Source organism: Suncus etruscus, chromosome 10, assembly GCF_024139225.1.
Source record: "Suncus etruscus isolate mSunEtr1 chromosome 10, mSunEtr1.pri.cur, whole genome shotgun sequence".
Classification (NCBI taxonomy): Eukaryota; Metazoa; Chordata; class Mammalia; order Eulipotyphla; family Soricidae; genus Suncus; species Suncus etruscus.
The window spans coordinates 87,496,197-87,508,811 of NC_064857.1; the positions used below are offsets into that span (position 1 = coordinate 87,496,197).

At 42.3% G+C, this 12,615-nt stretch overlaps 1 protein-coding gene and 1 non-coding gene across 2 annotated transcripts in view; one reads left to right on the top strand and one right to left on the bottom strand.

Annotated features, from left to right (window-relative positions):
• UBR1 (ubiquitin protein ligase E3 component n-recognin 1) overlaps positions 1-2,499 on the bottom strand; it is a 152,732-nt gene extending 150,233 nt beyond the window's left edge. Inside the window, exon 1 of the mRNA XM_049782441.1 lies at positions 2,377-2,499. Within this exon, the coding sequence (XP_049638398.1) occupies positions 2,377-2,457 (81 nt within the window). The 5' untranslated portion in view covers positions 2,458-2,499. The remainder of the gene's footprint in view (positions 1-2,376) is intronic.
• A 9,621-nt stretch (positions 2,500-12,120) lies between these two features.
• On the top strand, positions 12,121-12,253 carry LOC126021097 (small nucleolar RNA SNORA51). The gene has a single exon (XR_007499709.1). It is a non-coding gene; the product is annotated as a small nucleolar RNA SNORA51 (small nucleolar RNA).
• Positions 12,254-12,615: the final 362 nt, after the last annotated feature.

A 12,615-nucleotide genomic window follows, 5' to 3' on the forward strand; every position in this document is an offset into this window, starting at 1 on the left:
CAAATTCAAATCAGAAGTCCTGAAAGGTTTCATTGTATTGGGGAAGAAATTAACATAGTTGCAGAAACCCTACTTGATTTTGAAAACACACACAGTAACTTCAGCAGATAACAGTTTCTCCAATCTTCCTGAAATATGCAGAACTGCCATTAAGACCAAATGTAGCAGTTGCTTCTAAACTTTCTATCTTCTCATTTCCTATCAAAAAGAACAGAAGGTTCTTCCTTCACCACCAACCACGTAGTGAGTTTGAACTGTTACTTGGAATAGGGAATGGCCTGGGCTGGAGAGATAGCACAGCGATAGGGCGTTTGCCTTGCATGCTGCGGACCCCAGACGGACCCGGGTTTGATTCCCCATATCCATATGGTCCCCCAAACCTGCCAGAAGCAATTTCTGAGTGCAGAGCCACGAGTAACCCCTGAGGACTGGCGGGTATAGCCCCCCTCCAAAGAATAGGGAATGGCCTAAGCACTGTCCTCGTTGGTAAACAAACCTCTATCCCAATCAGTCTCTCCAATTCCAGGGGTTGATTCATTTCCTTTAGGACATTCTGTCTCCCACAAAACAATGCTCAATTATCTGTGATGTTAAAATACTTGAAGAATGCTTTTATAGGGTCCGAAGAGATAGCACAGCAGTAGGGCGTTTGCCATATAAGTGGTCAGCCTGGGAGGGACCTGGTTCGATTCCTGGCATCCCATATGGTCCCCCAGCCTGCCAGGGGCAATTTCTGAGTGCAGAGCCAGAAGTAACCCCTGAGTGATGCTAGGCGTGGCCCAGAAACCAATCAATCAATCAATCAATACTGTTAACAAAATGCTTTTTATTACAACCACAAGCTGTTTTCCTATATACAGCAAGTGAAGGAAATATGACAAAACTTAGCACAGGGGCTGGGAATATAGTGCATCTTACATGTGTGAGTTGCTAGGCTTGAAGCTCCCAAATGCACAAAATTCAAATCATGCAGTGATTAGTAACTGAATATTCCCTGATCTGTTTATTGTGGTGGTGGTGGTGGGGCAATTGTTACTAGAACTAATATTGCACCCTATCTCTTTACCTTGAATCCGCTTTTTCCCTGAAACTACATTCTTTACTGCCTAAAATTTTCTCACTGGCTCTCCCATCCCATTTGTGCCGATACACCTGAATGCTATTGTGTGTCTGCTGTGAAATGATCAGAAGCCTCTCGTTCACGTGGAAGAAGTAAAGACAGGTGACAGATTTCACTGAGGAAGCAAAGGCAGGTGACAGATTTCACTGAGGATTAGGTCTGGAGTTCAAGGGGCTGCCATTCCCACACCCCATCTCTAGACCTAGCGCGTTAACAAACAGTACAGTGTCACACAATGGAATACTATGCAGCCCTCTGGAAAAAACTGGAATCACAAAACTTTCCTATACATGGCTGGACATGGAAACTATGATGCTGTGTGAAATAAGCCGGGGGGGGGGGGGCGGAGAGGTAGCATGGAGATAAGGCATTTGCCTCACAAGCAGAAGGACGGTGGTTATAATCCCGGCATGATATGGTCTCCCGAGCCTGCCAGGAGCGATTTCTGAGCCTGGAGCTAGGAGGAACCCGAGCGCTGCGGGGTGTGATCCAAAAAAAAAAGTCAGAGGGAGCAAGACAGACGCAGGACAGTCTCACTCATTGGTGGGATTTAAGAAAAAAAATTTAAAAAGAAAAAATATTTAAAAAGACAGTATTGTGATAATACCCGGAGACTATAACAGAGATGAGAACCAAAAGGACTATGAGATGAAGCTCACCACAAAAAGTGGGGAGTGCACTTAGAGAAATACTGACAACTCTCATGACAATGATAGTGAGAAATAGAATGCCTGTCTCGAATACAGGCAGGAGTTGGGGGAAGACAATGATGGGGGGTGGCATTGGTGGTGGGAAGGTTGCACTGGTGAAGGGTGTGTGTGTGTGTACGCGTGTGTACGTGTGTGTATGTGCGTGTGTGAAATAGAATGCCTGTGAAGGAAGGCATGTGTGTGTTCTTTTTTATAACAGAATCTCCCAACTACCAACCTGTTTGTCATCGTGGTGCCTAAAGAAAGGTAATCAACATGAAAAATAAGAAATAAAAACAGTGCAATGCTGCAAATCCCTCACGTCAGCCTTTCAGGGAAAATAAATGGCTCTTCCTGCAATCCTGCAACCCTTCCCCCCAAAATAAATCTCATGCCACCACCAGTTTGTGGCACTTCTGGAGAGACACTCTGGGCTCTTGACGACCCTCAAACGTTGAAGAAGTGGAAATCCAAGCCATCCGTCTCCCCCTATAGGGCCGACTGACTGACGGACTGACCTGACTGACTGACTGACAAAGGGAGGCCACGTCGCCCACCAGGACTCACCGCCGCCAGCTGCTGCGGGGTCCGAGGCGACTCGGTGCACACTTCCATCTTCTCCGCGCCGCCAGCCTCCTCCTCCGCCATCTTGAGGGAGGAAGCAGAGGCCCCTCGGCTCGGTCCGGCCCTTCCTTACCTGGGGCCCGTCTGCAGAGTCGCGGGCGCGACACTTTTACGACGGCTTTGACGCAGGATCGCCGGCGCGACTTCCGGCACGCTTCCCGGAAGTAAGGGACGTCACGGGGTCACGGCGCTCGTTCCCCGCTCACTCCCCCGCCTAGGTCTCTCCTTCACCCTGTGCTCCCTGGCGAGGAGTTCTCTTAGAGGTCGGGGTGGGAAATGTCACAAATCCATTTTTTAATTTTATTTTAATTTTATTTTTGAACATTTATATTATTTATTTTTGTGGGGAGGGGGAACACACCCGGCGGTACTCAGGGAGGTTCCTCCTGAGGAATCATTTGCTCCTGGGACAGTTGTGCATGTCCTAGTCCATTTACTATTCCAAGAGGGCGCCCCATCTTCACCCCATCCCCAAATATATATATGAAGTCATTTTCTTAAATACAACTAAATATATCTTCCCCCACCCTACTCCCAAATATGCATATGAAGTCATTTTCTTAAATACATCTAAATATATCTTCCCGCCACCATACTCCTATATATATATATATATTATATATATATATATATATATATATATATATGAAGTGAAGTCATTTCCTTACATACATCAAAATTAAATAAAAGACATTTTTTGCCATAATTCTCAGGAGACAAGAAAAAGAAAAGCGGCCAGCTCATGCAGGAAGCTCACCACAAAGAGTGGTGAATGCAGTTAGAGAAATAACTACGGTATTTGCTGGCATATAAGAGGACTGGGCGTATAAGACGACCCCCTAATTTTGCAGTTAAAACATAGGTTTAGGCCTATATTCATTGTATCAGACAAAACGTTCCTGTGCTCAACTGTATGTACCACAGTGAGCCAATCACAACAAGCAAAGGTTCAAAGGTTTCTACTGTCATAGACCTTCCTCTCTGACTCTGGCCAATCTGAGCAGGCTTTTGACAGTGTAGATTCGGGTCCAGAACATTGTCTAATTTGCACGCATAAAAAGCGTGCTTGGATTGGCTGAGTCAGAGAGGTGGTCCGAGCAGCCTTGCAGTGATTGGTGCAGGATCAAGTTGGAAAAATTCGTTTTGTGGCAATATTCAGACAATTTTTCATTTAGCTGCAATATTAAAACATTTTCCGGATATAGCTGGGCGTATAAGATGACCCCCGATTTTCGGTTGACTTTTTTTTTTTTGTTTCAAAAGTCGTCTTATACGCTGGAAAATACTGTAACACTGACCAACTAGGCATGAAAGATGAATGAATAAGAGAAGTGGAAAGCCTGTCTCAAATACAGGCGGGGGAAGGATGGGTAGGAGGGAATTTGGGATATTGGTGATGGGAGATGTTGGCACTGGTGTAGGGGGGGTGTTCTTTATATAGCTGAACCCAACTACAATCATATTTGTAATCAAGGTGTTTAAATAATGATATTTTTAAAAATATGTCTACATTGGGGCCGGAGAGATAGCATGGAAGTAGGCGTTTGCCTTGCATGCAGAAGGATGGGTGGTTTGAATCCCGGCAGGGAGCGATTTCTGAGTGTAGAGCCAAGAGTAACCCCTGAGCGCTGCCGGGTGTGATCCCCCCCCCTCAAAATACATCTACATTAAAGATATCAACAGAGCCACCTCAGGGGTGAGACATGAAGCACAGAACCAGGATGAAGATGAAGCAACCCTTAGCCAAGTGTGGGGCCCACCTCAAAAAAAAAATAAAAATAAGTGCTCCTTGAATAACAATAGTCATCCATTTCAGAACGTGTGCTTATGTATTTCTTCATGGTGGTTGCTTTCTTTAATGCATAAATGGCAAGACTGTACCTGGAGCTTCCTGGTAAATCATAGTTGATATGACTTTATTTCATATTTATATGGCATCTTTTACCCTGGGACATATTGTGGGAAAATTAAGATGTCATTTCACAGAATCATCTTTTATATCCATGATGATATTTTGTCATATTCAGCAGGCATTTTGAAATGACTATCAATTGTTTCTTTGATGTATTGATTCTTTTTTTTTTTCTGTTTTGTTTTTTTGTTTTTGGGCCACACCCGGTGATGCTCAGGGGTTACTCCTGGCTATGCACTCAGAAAGTTGCTCCTGGCTTGGGGGACCATATGGGACGCCGGGGAATCGAACTGCGGTCCGTTGAAGGCTAGCGCAGGCAAGGGCAGGCACCTTACCTCTAGCGCCACTACTGCCCGGCCTCCGATGTATTGATTCTTGTTTAAGCAATTGCCAGTTATAATTTCATTGTCAGAAAAATGTAAATGCGGGGGCCGGGCGGTGGGCGCTAGAGGTAAGGTGCCTACCTTGCCTGCGTTAGCTTAGGATGGACCCGCGGTTCGATCCCCCGGCGTCCCATATTGGGTCCCCAAGCCAGGAGCAACTTCTGAGCACATAGCCAGGAGTAACCCCTGAGCGTCTCCGGGTGTGGCCCAAAAACAAAAAAAACAAAACAAAAAAAAATGTAAATGCGTAGAAATAGAAAAGTAATTGCACTTAATCACTTTTTTAAGTGTGTGTGTTTTCTATACATCTTTTGAACTGTTAGAACCTAAATTAGGGGAGGGGGGTATTAAAAGCAATATACCAATAAAAATGTTCATTTTCCTTGAAAAAAGAAAAGAAATCTCTCCTGGTAGGCTCTGGTGAGGACCCCTATGGGATGCTGGGAATCAAAACCTGAGTCTGGTCCTGGGTGGGCAGCGTGCAAGGCAAACGCCGTACAGCTATGCTATCACACTCAGGCCCCATAAATCAATTTTTTTTTTTTTGGTTTTTTGGGCCACACCCGGTAACGCTCAGGGGTTTACTCCTGGCTATGTGCTCAGAAGTTGCTCCTGGCTTGGGGGACCATATGGGACACCGGGGGATCGAACCACGGTCCGTCCAAGGCTAGCACAGGCAAGGCAGGCACTTTACCTTTTAGGCGCCACGCAGCCGACCCGTCGTCCCCCAATAAATCAATTTTTTAAAAGCGTCAACTGTAAATGGACAAAAGCTGCCAGGGGCTAGAAGAAAACCTATTTTGGCTTTTTTTTTTTCTGCTTCATTGTCAATCTGAATGTATTTTTGGCTCCCCTAGTAATCTGCAGACCAATAAAAGGAAAAAATATCCTAAAGCCTCATCCAGCTTTGGGAATGTGGCCCTCACAAGCGTCATCATCATGCACACAGGGGAGCTGGGTTGGCAGGGGGTAGGGGAAGAATGAAATAAAAAAATGGGAGGGAAATATCTTCATTACTCAGTAGAGGGAAGACATACAGATTGTTGCATCTGCATTATGTAACACCTTGCAAAGAGCATCTATGTGAGATCAGAAGTAGGAAACATTTTGCGAGAAAAAAAAGTCCTAATTTAAGTATGTTTCAAATGCAAGATATCACAAAACCAGCCACAGATTGTTTTATAATAAAAATTTTAGTCTTTTGCTATATACATATATGTCTATAGGTATGTATATTACATATAAAATGTGATAAAAGAAGACATTGAGGGGCCTGGGTGGTGGTGCTAGAGGTAAGGTGTCTGCCTTGCCAGCGCTAGCCTAGGAAAGAACATGGTTTGATCCCCTGGCGTCCCATATGGTCCCCCAAGCCAGGAGTGCATAGCCAGGAGTAACCCCTGAGTGTCACCGGGTGTGACCCAAAAACCAAAAAAAAGAAGAAGAAGACAGTAAATGTTTAAAGAAAGTTTGTGCGAAGTGTGGAATATTATTTACTATAGGTAAATACTTCGTGATTATTGTATATTTGGCTTATATTGTATCTCAAGTCATTAGTTAACAAGTCAGTACTCAGATAAGAAGCATAGTATAGGGGTTAAGGTACTTTTCTTGCATGCACTTAACCCTTGTTCTATCGTAGACATAGCATATAGTCCTTGGGCACCTCCAGTAGTGATCTCTAGGCACAAAGAGCCCAGAAACTCTTAGTGTGGTTCCACAGGACAAAGCAATAATCTTTAGGTAGGAAAGTGGTTATTCCCATGTTAATTCTTCTAATTCTTGAACATAAAAAATGTTTTTCTTTTTTCTTTTTTTTTTATTGTAAGAAAAATGAAAGACATTCTTGCAATAACAATTTTCAGACACAAAAGAGAAAAGAGCTGGAAGTTCCAGCTCACCTCAGGAAGCTCACCACAAAGAGTGATGAGTTTAGTTAGAGAAATAACTACATTTTGAACTGTCCTAATAATGAGAATGTATGAGGGAAATGGAGAGCCTGTTTAGAGTACAGGCGGGGGTCGGGTGGGAGGAGGGAGACTTGGGACATTGGTGATGGGAATGTTGCACTGGTGATGGGTGGTGTTCTTTACATGACTGAAACCCAAACACAATCATGTATGTAATCAAGGTGTTTAAATAAAATAAAAAAAGAATTTATTCAAGAGACAAAATTGATTAACATAATGAGGTAAGCTAACATAACATAATATAGTGACATAACATAACATATAATATAATTGATATAATAATAATACATGTAAGTCAAAGAAAGTTTCTGATTAAAAACATTTTTTTCCATAATGGTTTACATATCTTTCACAGTAGTGTTTTAGGTACATATTAACATTGAATCAGGGGAATATCCATCACCAACTATGTCCTCCCCCCATTCCAGTTCCCTTTCTACAACCCATATACCCCCACCATCACCCCTTGGGCTGCTAGAGTAGGTGGACCCCTCTTTGTCTGGCTAAAAAATGTTTTTCTATTTCCAGTGTCCTCTTTTATTTCTACCAATAATAATGTGTCATATTCAACATAGTCTTTTTTTTTCTTTTTATTAAATTGGATCCTAGGTATTTGGTGTTTGTGACACTGTCTTGAAATGGGGCTATTTTATGTGTCTCTATACATTCTAGTTATAGTATTTGACAGAGGCCACTGTGGTGCTCACATGTACTTGCCTAGGATCACACTTCCTTGGTTCTCCATATCTCTTCATTTTTTGGGCGTTGGCATTGGGTCACAACTGACAGTGCTCAGGATTACTCCTGACTCTGCTCAGGAATCACTCCTGAGAGTGGTCATGGGATCTCATTTGTATAGAAGATTGAATAAGACTTATCCCATACATAACAAGTGCATTAATCTTTGTACTATCTCAGGCTATCACAGTTTTGGTTTGGTTTGGTTTGGTTTTGATTTTTGGGCCACACTCGGTAGCGTTCAGGAATTACTCCTGGCTCTGGGCTCAGAAATTGCCCCTGTCAGGCTCAGAGGACCCTATGGGATGCTGGGAGTCAAACCAATGTTCAAGCCAGTCTGCCACATGTAAGACAAACGCCCTACCGCTGTGCTATCTCTCCAGGACCCATCACAGTTTTTTATAGTTGTTTTTTATCTTCCTACTCATTGTCCATTTCATAAAAAAAGGAACAAGATGTAAACATGGAAATGCCAGCTACTATAACTATAAATGTTAGAGGCATTTTAAAATATGACTCTCCAAAACTATGCTTTGATGTAGTTCTTATTCTTGCCATTGTACTGGACAAGGAAATTATAGCTTGAATAGTGAAGAGCTTCGTGCAAAGACCTATAATTACAAATGGACAAAAAAAATCTCAATTCAAATATTAGGTCTGGCTTCAAAATTATACCTCTAAGCCACTTCACCTATCGCTACCTACTTAAGGAAATGTTTCTCCCTAAATCAAGATCAAGACAAGGGGTACTGTTAAAATGTCCTGGTTACAAGGCATTTGTTGGGATAAGCCAGATTAAGCTCCAAGTCTCACTCTTGCTCTAGGTACTATGAGCCATTTTTAGACCCCAAAAGAAATTTTGTCTCATAACACTAGTCTATTGTATGCTTATTATTAAATACACAAAATTACTTACCAAAAATATGTCAACATTTAATATTCTAGGACATTTGCATATGTAGAGTAGAAACCAGATAAAATAGGAGCTGGAGAAAGAGCATGGAGGTAAGACATTTGCCTTGTATGCAGAAGGACAGTGGTTCTAATCCCAGCATTCATTTGGTCCCTATGCCTGCTAGGAGTTATTTCTGAGTGTAGAGCGCTTGAGCAGCTACTGAAACACTGCAGGGTGTGACCCCCCCCAAAAAAAAAAGAAACCAGATAAAATAGAAACATTATCATTGCTCCCTTAATCTAGTGCATGCCTGTGACTTGGGCATACTTTTAGAGTAGATTTATAAAATTTTCTGATCTATTATGCAGGCATAATTCTATTCTTAATTAGCTTCAGTTCACAATAACCTTGTAAGTAAATAAGCTACAAAGTCATTTTGCAGGTGTCATTTTTTTTACTCCTTGAAGCACTTATCAACAACTAATATACATTAATTATTTTATATGAATGCTCCAGAATGACAACTGTCAGTTGGGACCAGCCACGCTCAGAACTGTTTTTTTAGACGCTTCATTTAGGAATTGTGTGGAACCCTAGTTTATATTAGGATCTATGTGGGAGCCTTTTAAAATTTCAGTTCTCATCTTCACTCTACGCTGATTATGATTTAATTAGAAAAGGAGGGGCCTTTGAGTATCCTGGTTTTTTTTTTAAACCTCTCCCAAGTGAGTCTAAACGAGCAATTAGAGCTAAGAACTCTGATGATTCTACTTTTAACTATCTTTTTCTAGGATGTGTTTTCTAATGTGAGAAGATAGTTGTGCCTACATCATTCCTCTTGCCAGGCAAAATCCTTGATATTCCTCATCTATATTAGGAAAGTACAGCCTTCCCAACTGGTCTCCTTATTTCTCCTCTGTTATTCACATGCATGATCTATTCTCCTGCCAGAATTATTCTTAAATGTAAATCTGGTAGTGTTCCTAAGTACATTAGACCAACTCTTTTTATGGAATAAAAATCTAACCTGACACACAGCATTCAAAGCCTTTCTAAATATGGCTTGAAACAAGTTTGTTTGTTTTATGCCCCCAGCCACCCCTCCCCTTACTACATACTGCATTTTCCACACACACATAGTCTCTTATTATGCTTCTTTTATTTCATGGAAGGGACTGTGCTTTTCCATAGTTGGCCTAAGAGCACCCTTCCTTTTGTAGAGCACCTCCTGTCTGTGCTCAAGGCTTACTCTTGACTACTATACTCAGGGATTATTCCCAGCAGAGCTCAGCACACACTGTAAGGTTGTGCCCTAGAAACAAACCTGGGTAAGGAGTGTACAAAGGCAAACATCCTACTTCTGTAACTCAACACTCTAGAATTCCAAACCCCTACCCTTCTTTCATCACTACAACTTTCTCTCTAAGAGGATTTCTGCTTGTTCTTTAGAAATCAGCTCATCTATGAGTTTTCTAATTCTCTTATTTTCTGTTTTGTTTTGGTTTTGGTTTTTTGGGCCACACCTGGCTGTGCTCAGGGGTTACTCTTGGCTTTGCGCTCAGAAATCGCTCCTGGGTTGGGGGACCATATGGGATGCCAGGGATCGAACCATGTCTGCCCTTGGTCAGCCACTTGCAAGGCAAATGCCCTACCACTGTGCTTCCACTACGGCCCCTAATTCTTTTATTTCCTAAGTCAGAATGTTTCTCTGTGTGTGTTCCAAATATGCATTTTTAAATATCTCTGACCTGGCACTTATCATGTGAGAGTTTGTTATTTATATGCTTGTTGACTGTGCAGACTGAGAGCAGTTGACTTTTTATTTGTTTTTATTTCTGGTGATGACGACTGAATTCAGTGACTTATGCTTGCAAATTATATGTACTGCCATTAGCTACATTCATAAGACTGAGTTTCTCTGAGCAGGGATTCTGCCTTGACTGTGTATCCATAGTACACAGTTGAAGCCTACCATATCATGGATGCTCAATATTTCTAGAGGGTGATGTGACACTAAAATACTACATAAATACAAAAATTACCATTGAAATACCTGTCTTGTTCTTCAAATATTGTCTTAAAAGTCAAATAACATGGGGGCCAGAGAGATAGCATGGAGGTAAGGCATTTGCCTTTCATGCAGAAGGTCATTGGTTTGAATCCCGGCATCCCATATGGTCCCCCGAGCCTGCCAGGAGCGATATCTTTTTTTTTTTTTTTTTTTTTTTTTAGGAGCGATTTCTGAGAGTGGAGCCAGGAGTGACCCCTGAGCACTGCCAGGTGTGATCCAAAAACCAAAAAAAAAAAAAAAAAAAAAGTCAAATAACATAATATGTATTATTTCCAGAATAACTTCCAAAGCCAGATTAGAAACCAGCACTTACTATTTTATTTATGTATTTATTTATTTATTTATTTTTGGCTTTGGGGTAACACCCAGCGGCTCTCAGGGGTTACTCCTGGCTCTTCGCTCAGAAATCCTTCCTGGCAGGCAAGGGGGACCATATGGGATGCCGGGATTCGAACCAGTCTGCGCTGGACTGGCTGCTTGCAAGGCAAACGCCCGACCACTGTGCCATCTCTCCAGCTCCAGCACTTGCTATTTTAATATCACATCAGAGGGGCCGGAGAGATAGCATGGAGGTAAGGCATTTGCCTTTCATGCAGGAAGGTCATCGGTTCGAATCCCGACGTCCCATATGGTCCCCCCGTGCCTGCCAGGAGCAATTTCTGAGCATGGAGCCAGGAGTAACCTCTGAGCACTGCCGGGTGTGACCCAAAAACCACACACACACACACACACACAAAATCACATTAGAAATATTTTCCTGGGCCCGGAGATACAGCACAGCGGTGTTTGCCTTGCAAGCAGCCGATCCAGGACCAGGTTCAAATCCCGGTGTCCCATATGGTCCCCCATGCCTGCCAGGAGCTATTTCTGAGCAGACAGCCAGGAATAACTCCTGAGCAAACGCCGGGTGTGGGCCCAAAAACCCAAAAAAAAAAAAAAGAAAGAAGAAGAAAGAAAGAAGAAAAGAGAAAGAAAGAAAGAAAGAAAGAAAGAAAGAAAGGGAAAGAAATGAAAGAAAGAAAGAAAGAAAGAAAGAAAGAAAGAAAGAAAGAAAGAAAGAAAGAAAGAAAGAAAAGTAAGAAAGAAAGAAAGAAAGAAAAGAAGAAAGAAAAGAAAGAAAAGAAAGAAAAGAAAAGAAATATTTTCCTAGTGTCTTACATTTCTCACTTTGAGTTTCTTATCTTTTTTCTTTATTTGGGGGGTTGGGGTGGGTGGGTTTTTGGGCCATACCCAGTCAGCACTCAGGAGTTACTCCTGCTTCTGCACTCAGAAATCGCTCCTGGCTCGAAGGACCATATGGGCCTTTTGAGCTTCATTTTATTTTTACTCTTATTTTTATTTTTGGTTTTTTTTGGCTACACCTGTTTGACACTCAGGGGTTACTCCTGGCTATGTGCTCAGAAATCACTCCTAGCTTGGGGAGGGGGGAATGGGATGCCAGTAGATGGAACCATAGTCCGCCCTAAGCTAGTGCTTGCTTACAAGGCAGTGCTATCACTCCAACACCTGATTATATATAATCTTGAGTAAAATAAAAATGATTAAAAAATGGGCCTCCCGGACCCGGAGAGATAGCACAGCAGCATTTGCCTTGCAAGCAGCCAATCCAGGACCAAAGGTGGTTAGTTCGAATCCCGATGTCCCATATGGTCCCCCGTGCCTGCCAGGAGAGGAGCATTGCCGGGTGTGGCCCAAAAACCAAAAAAAAAAAAAAAAAAATTGGCCTCCCAATTCTTACCACAGGCTGTGTTCTTTACACTGACTGTATAGAAAGAGGAGGTACAGTAAATGCACCCCATATACACCTCAACCCAGGCCCTTTGCCTGGTCTGTATTGTGAATTGGGGGACAAAAAAGTTATTAGAAATTTGAACCAGAGGAGATTAGGATCTACCACCCCATAATATACCTCTTTGGAATGAAGATTTTAAGATTGACCAACACAAGAAGGGTATTTTGACCTTTTCTGCCTGGAAGTAAGGCATAACTTTGCTTTTGTGGAGATGATGACATAAATGTGTTCCTCTTGTGTAGATAGAGGCCTTTGAATTAGTTCTCACATGTATCTCAATTGGTTTCCTTTGATTTTATTCCTTCATTGCCTTCTCATTTGGCTTTTTCCCTCTCCTAGGGGTGGGGCTTTGTTTTTTTTTAATCTCAATAAAGCCTAGTCAGGAGACTTGAGCTGGGAGCTGCCATCTGAGATTGTGGTTTCA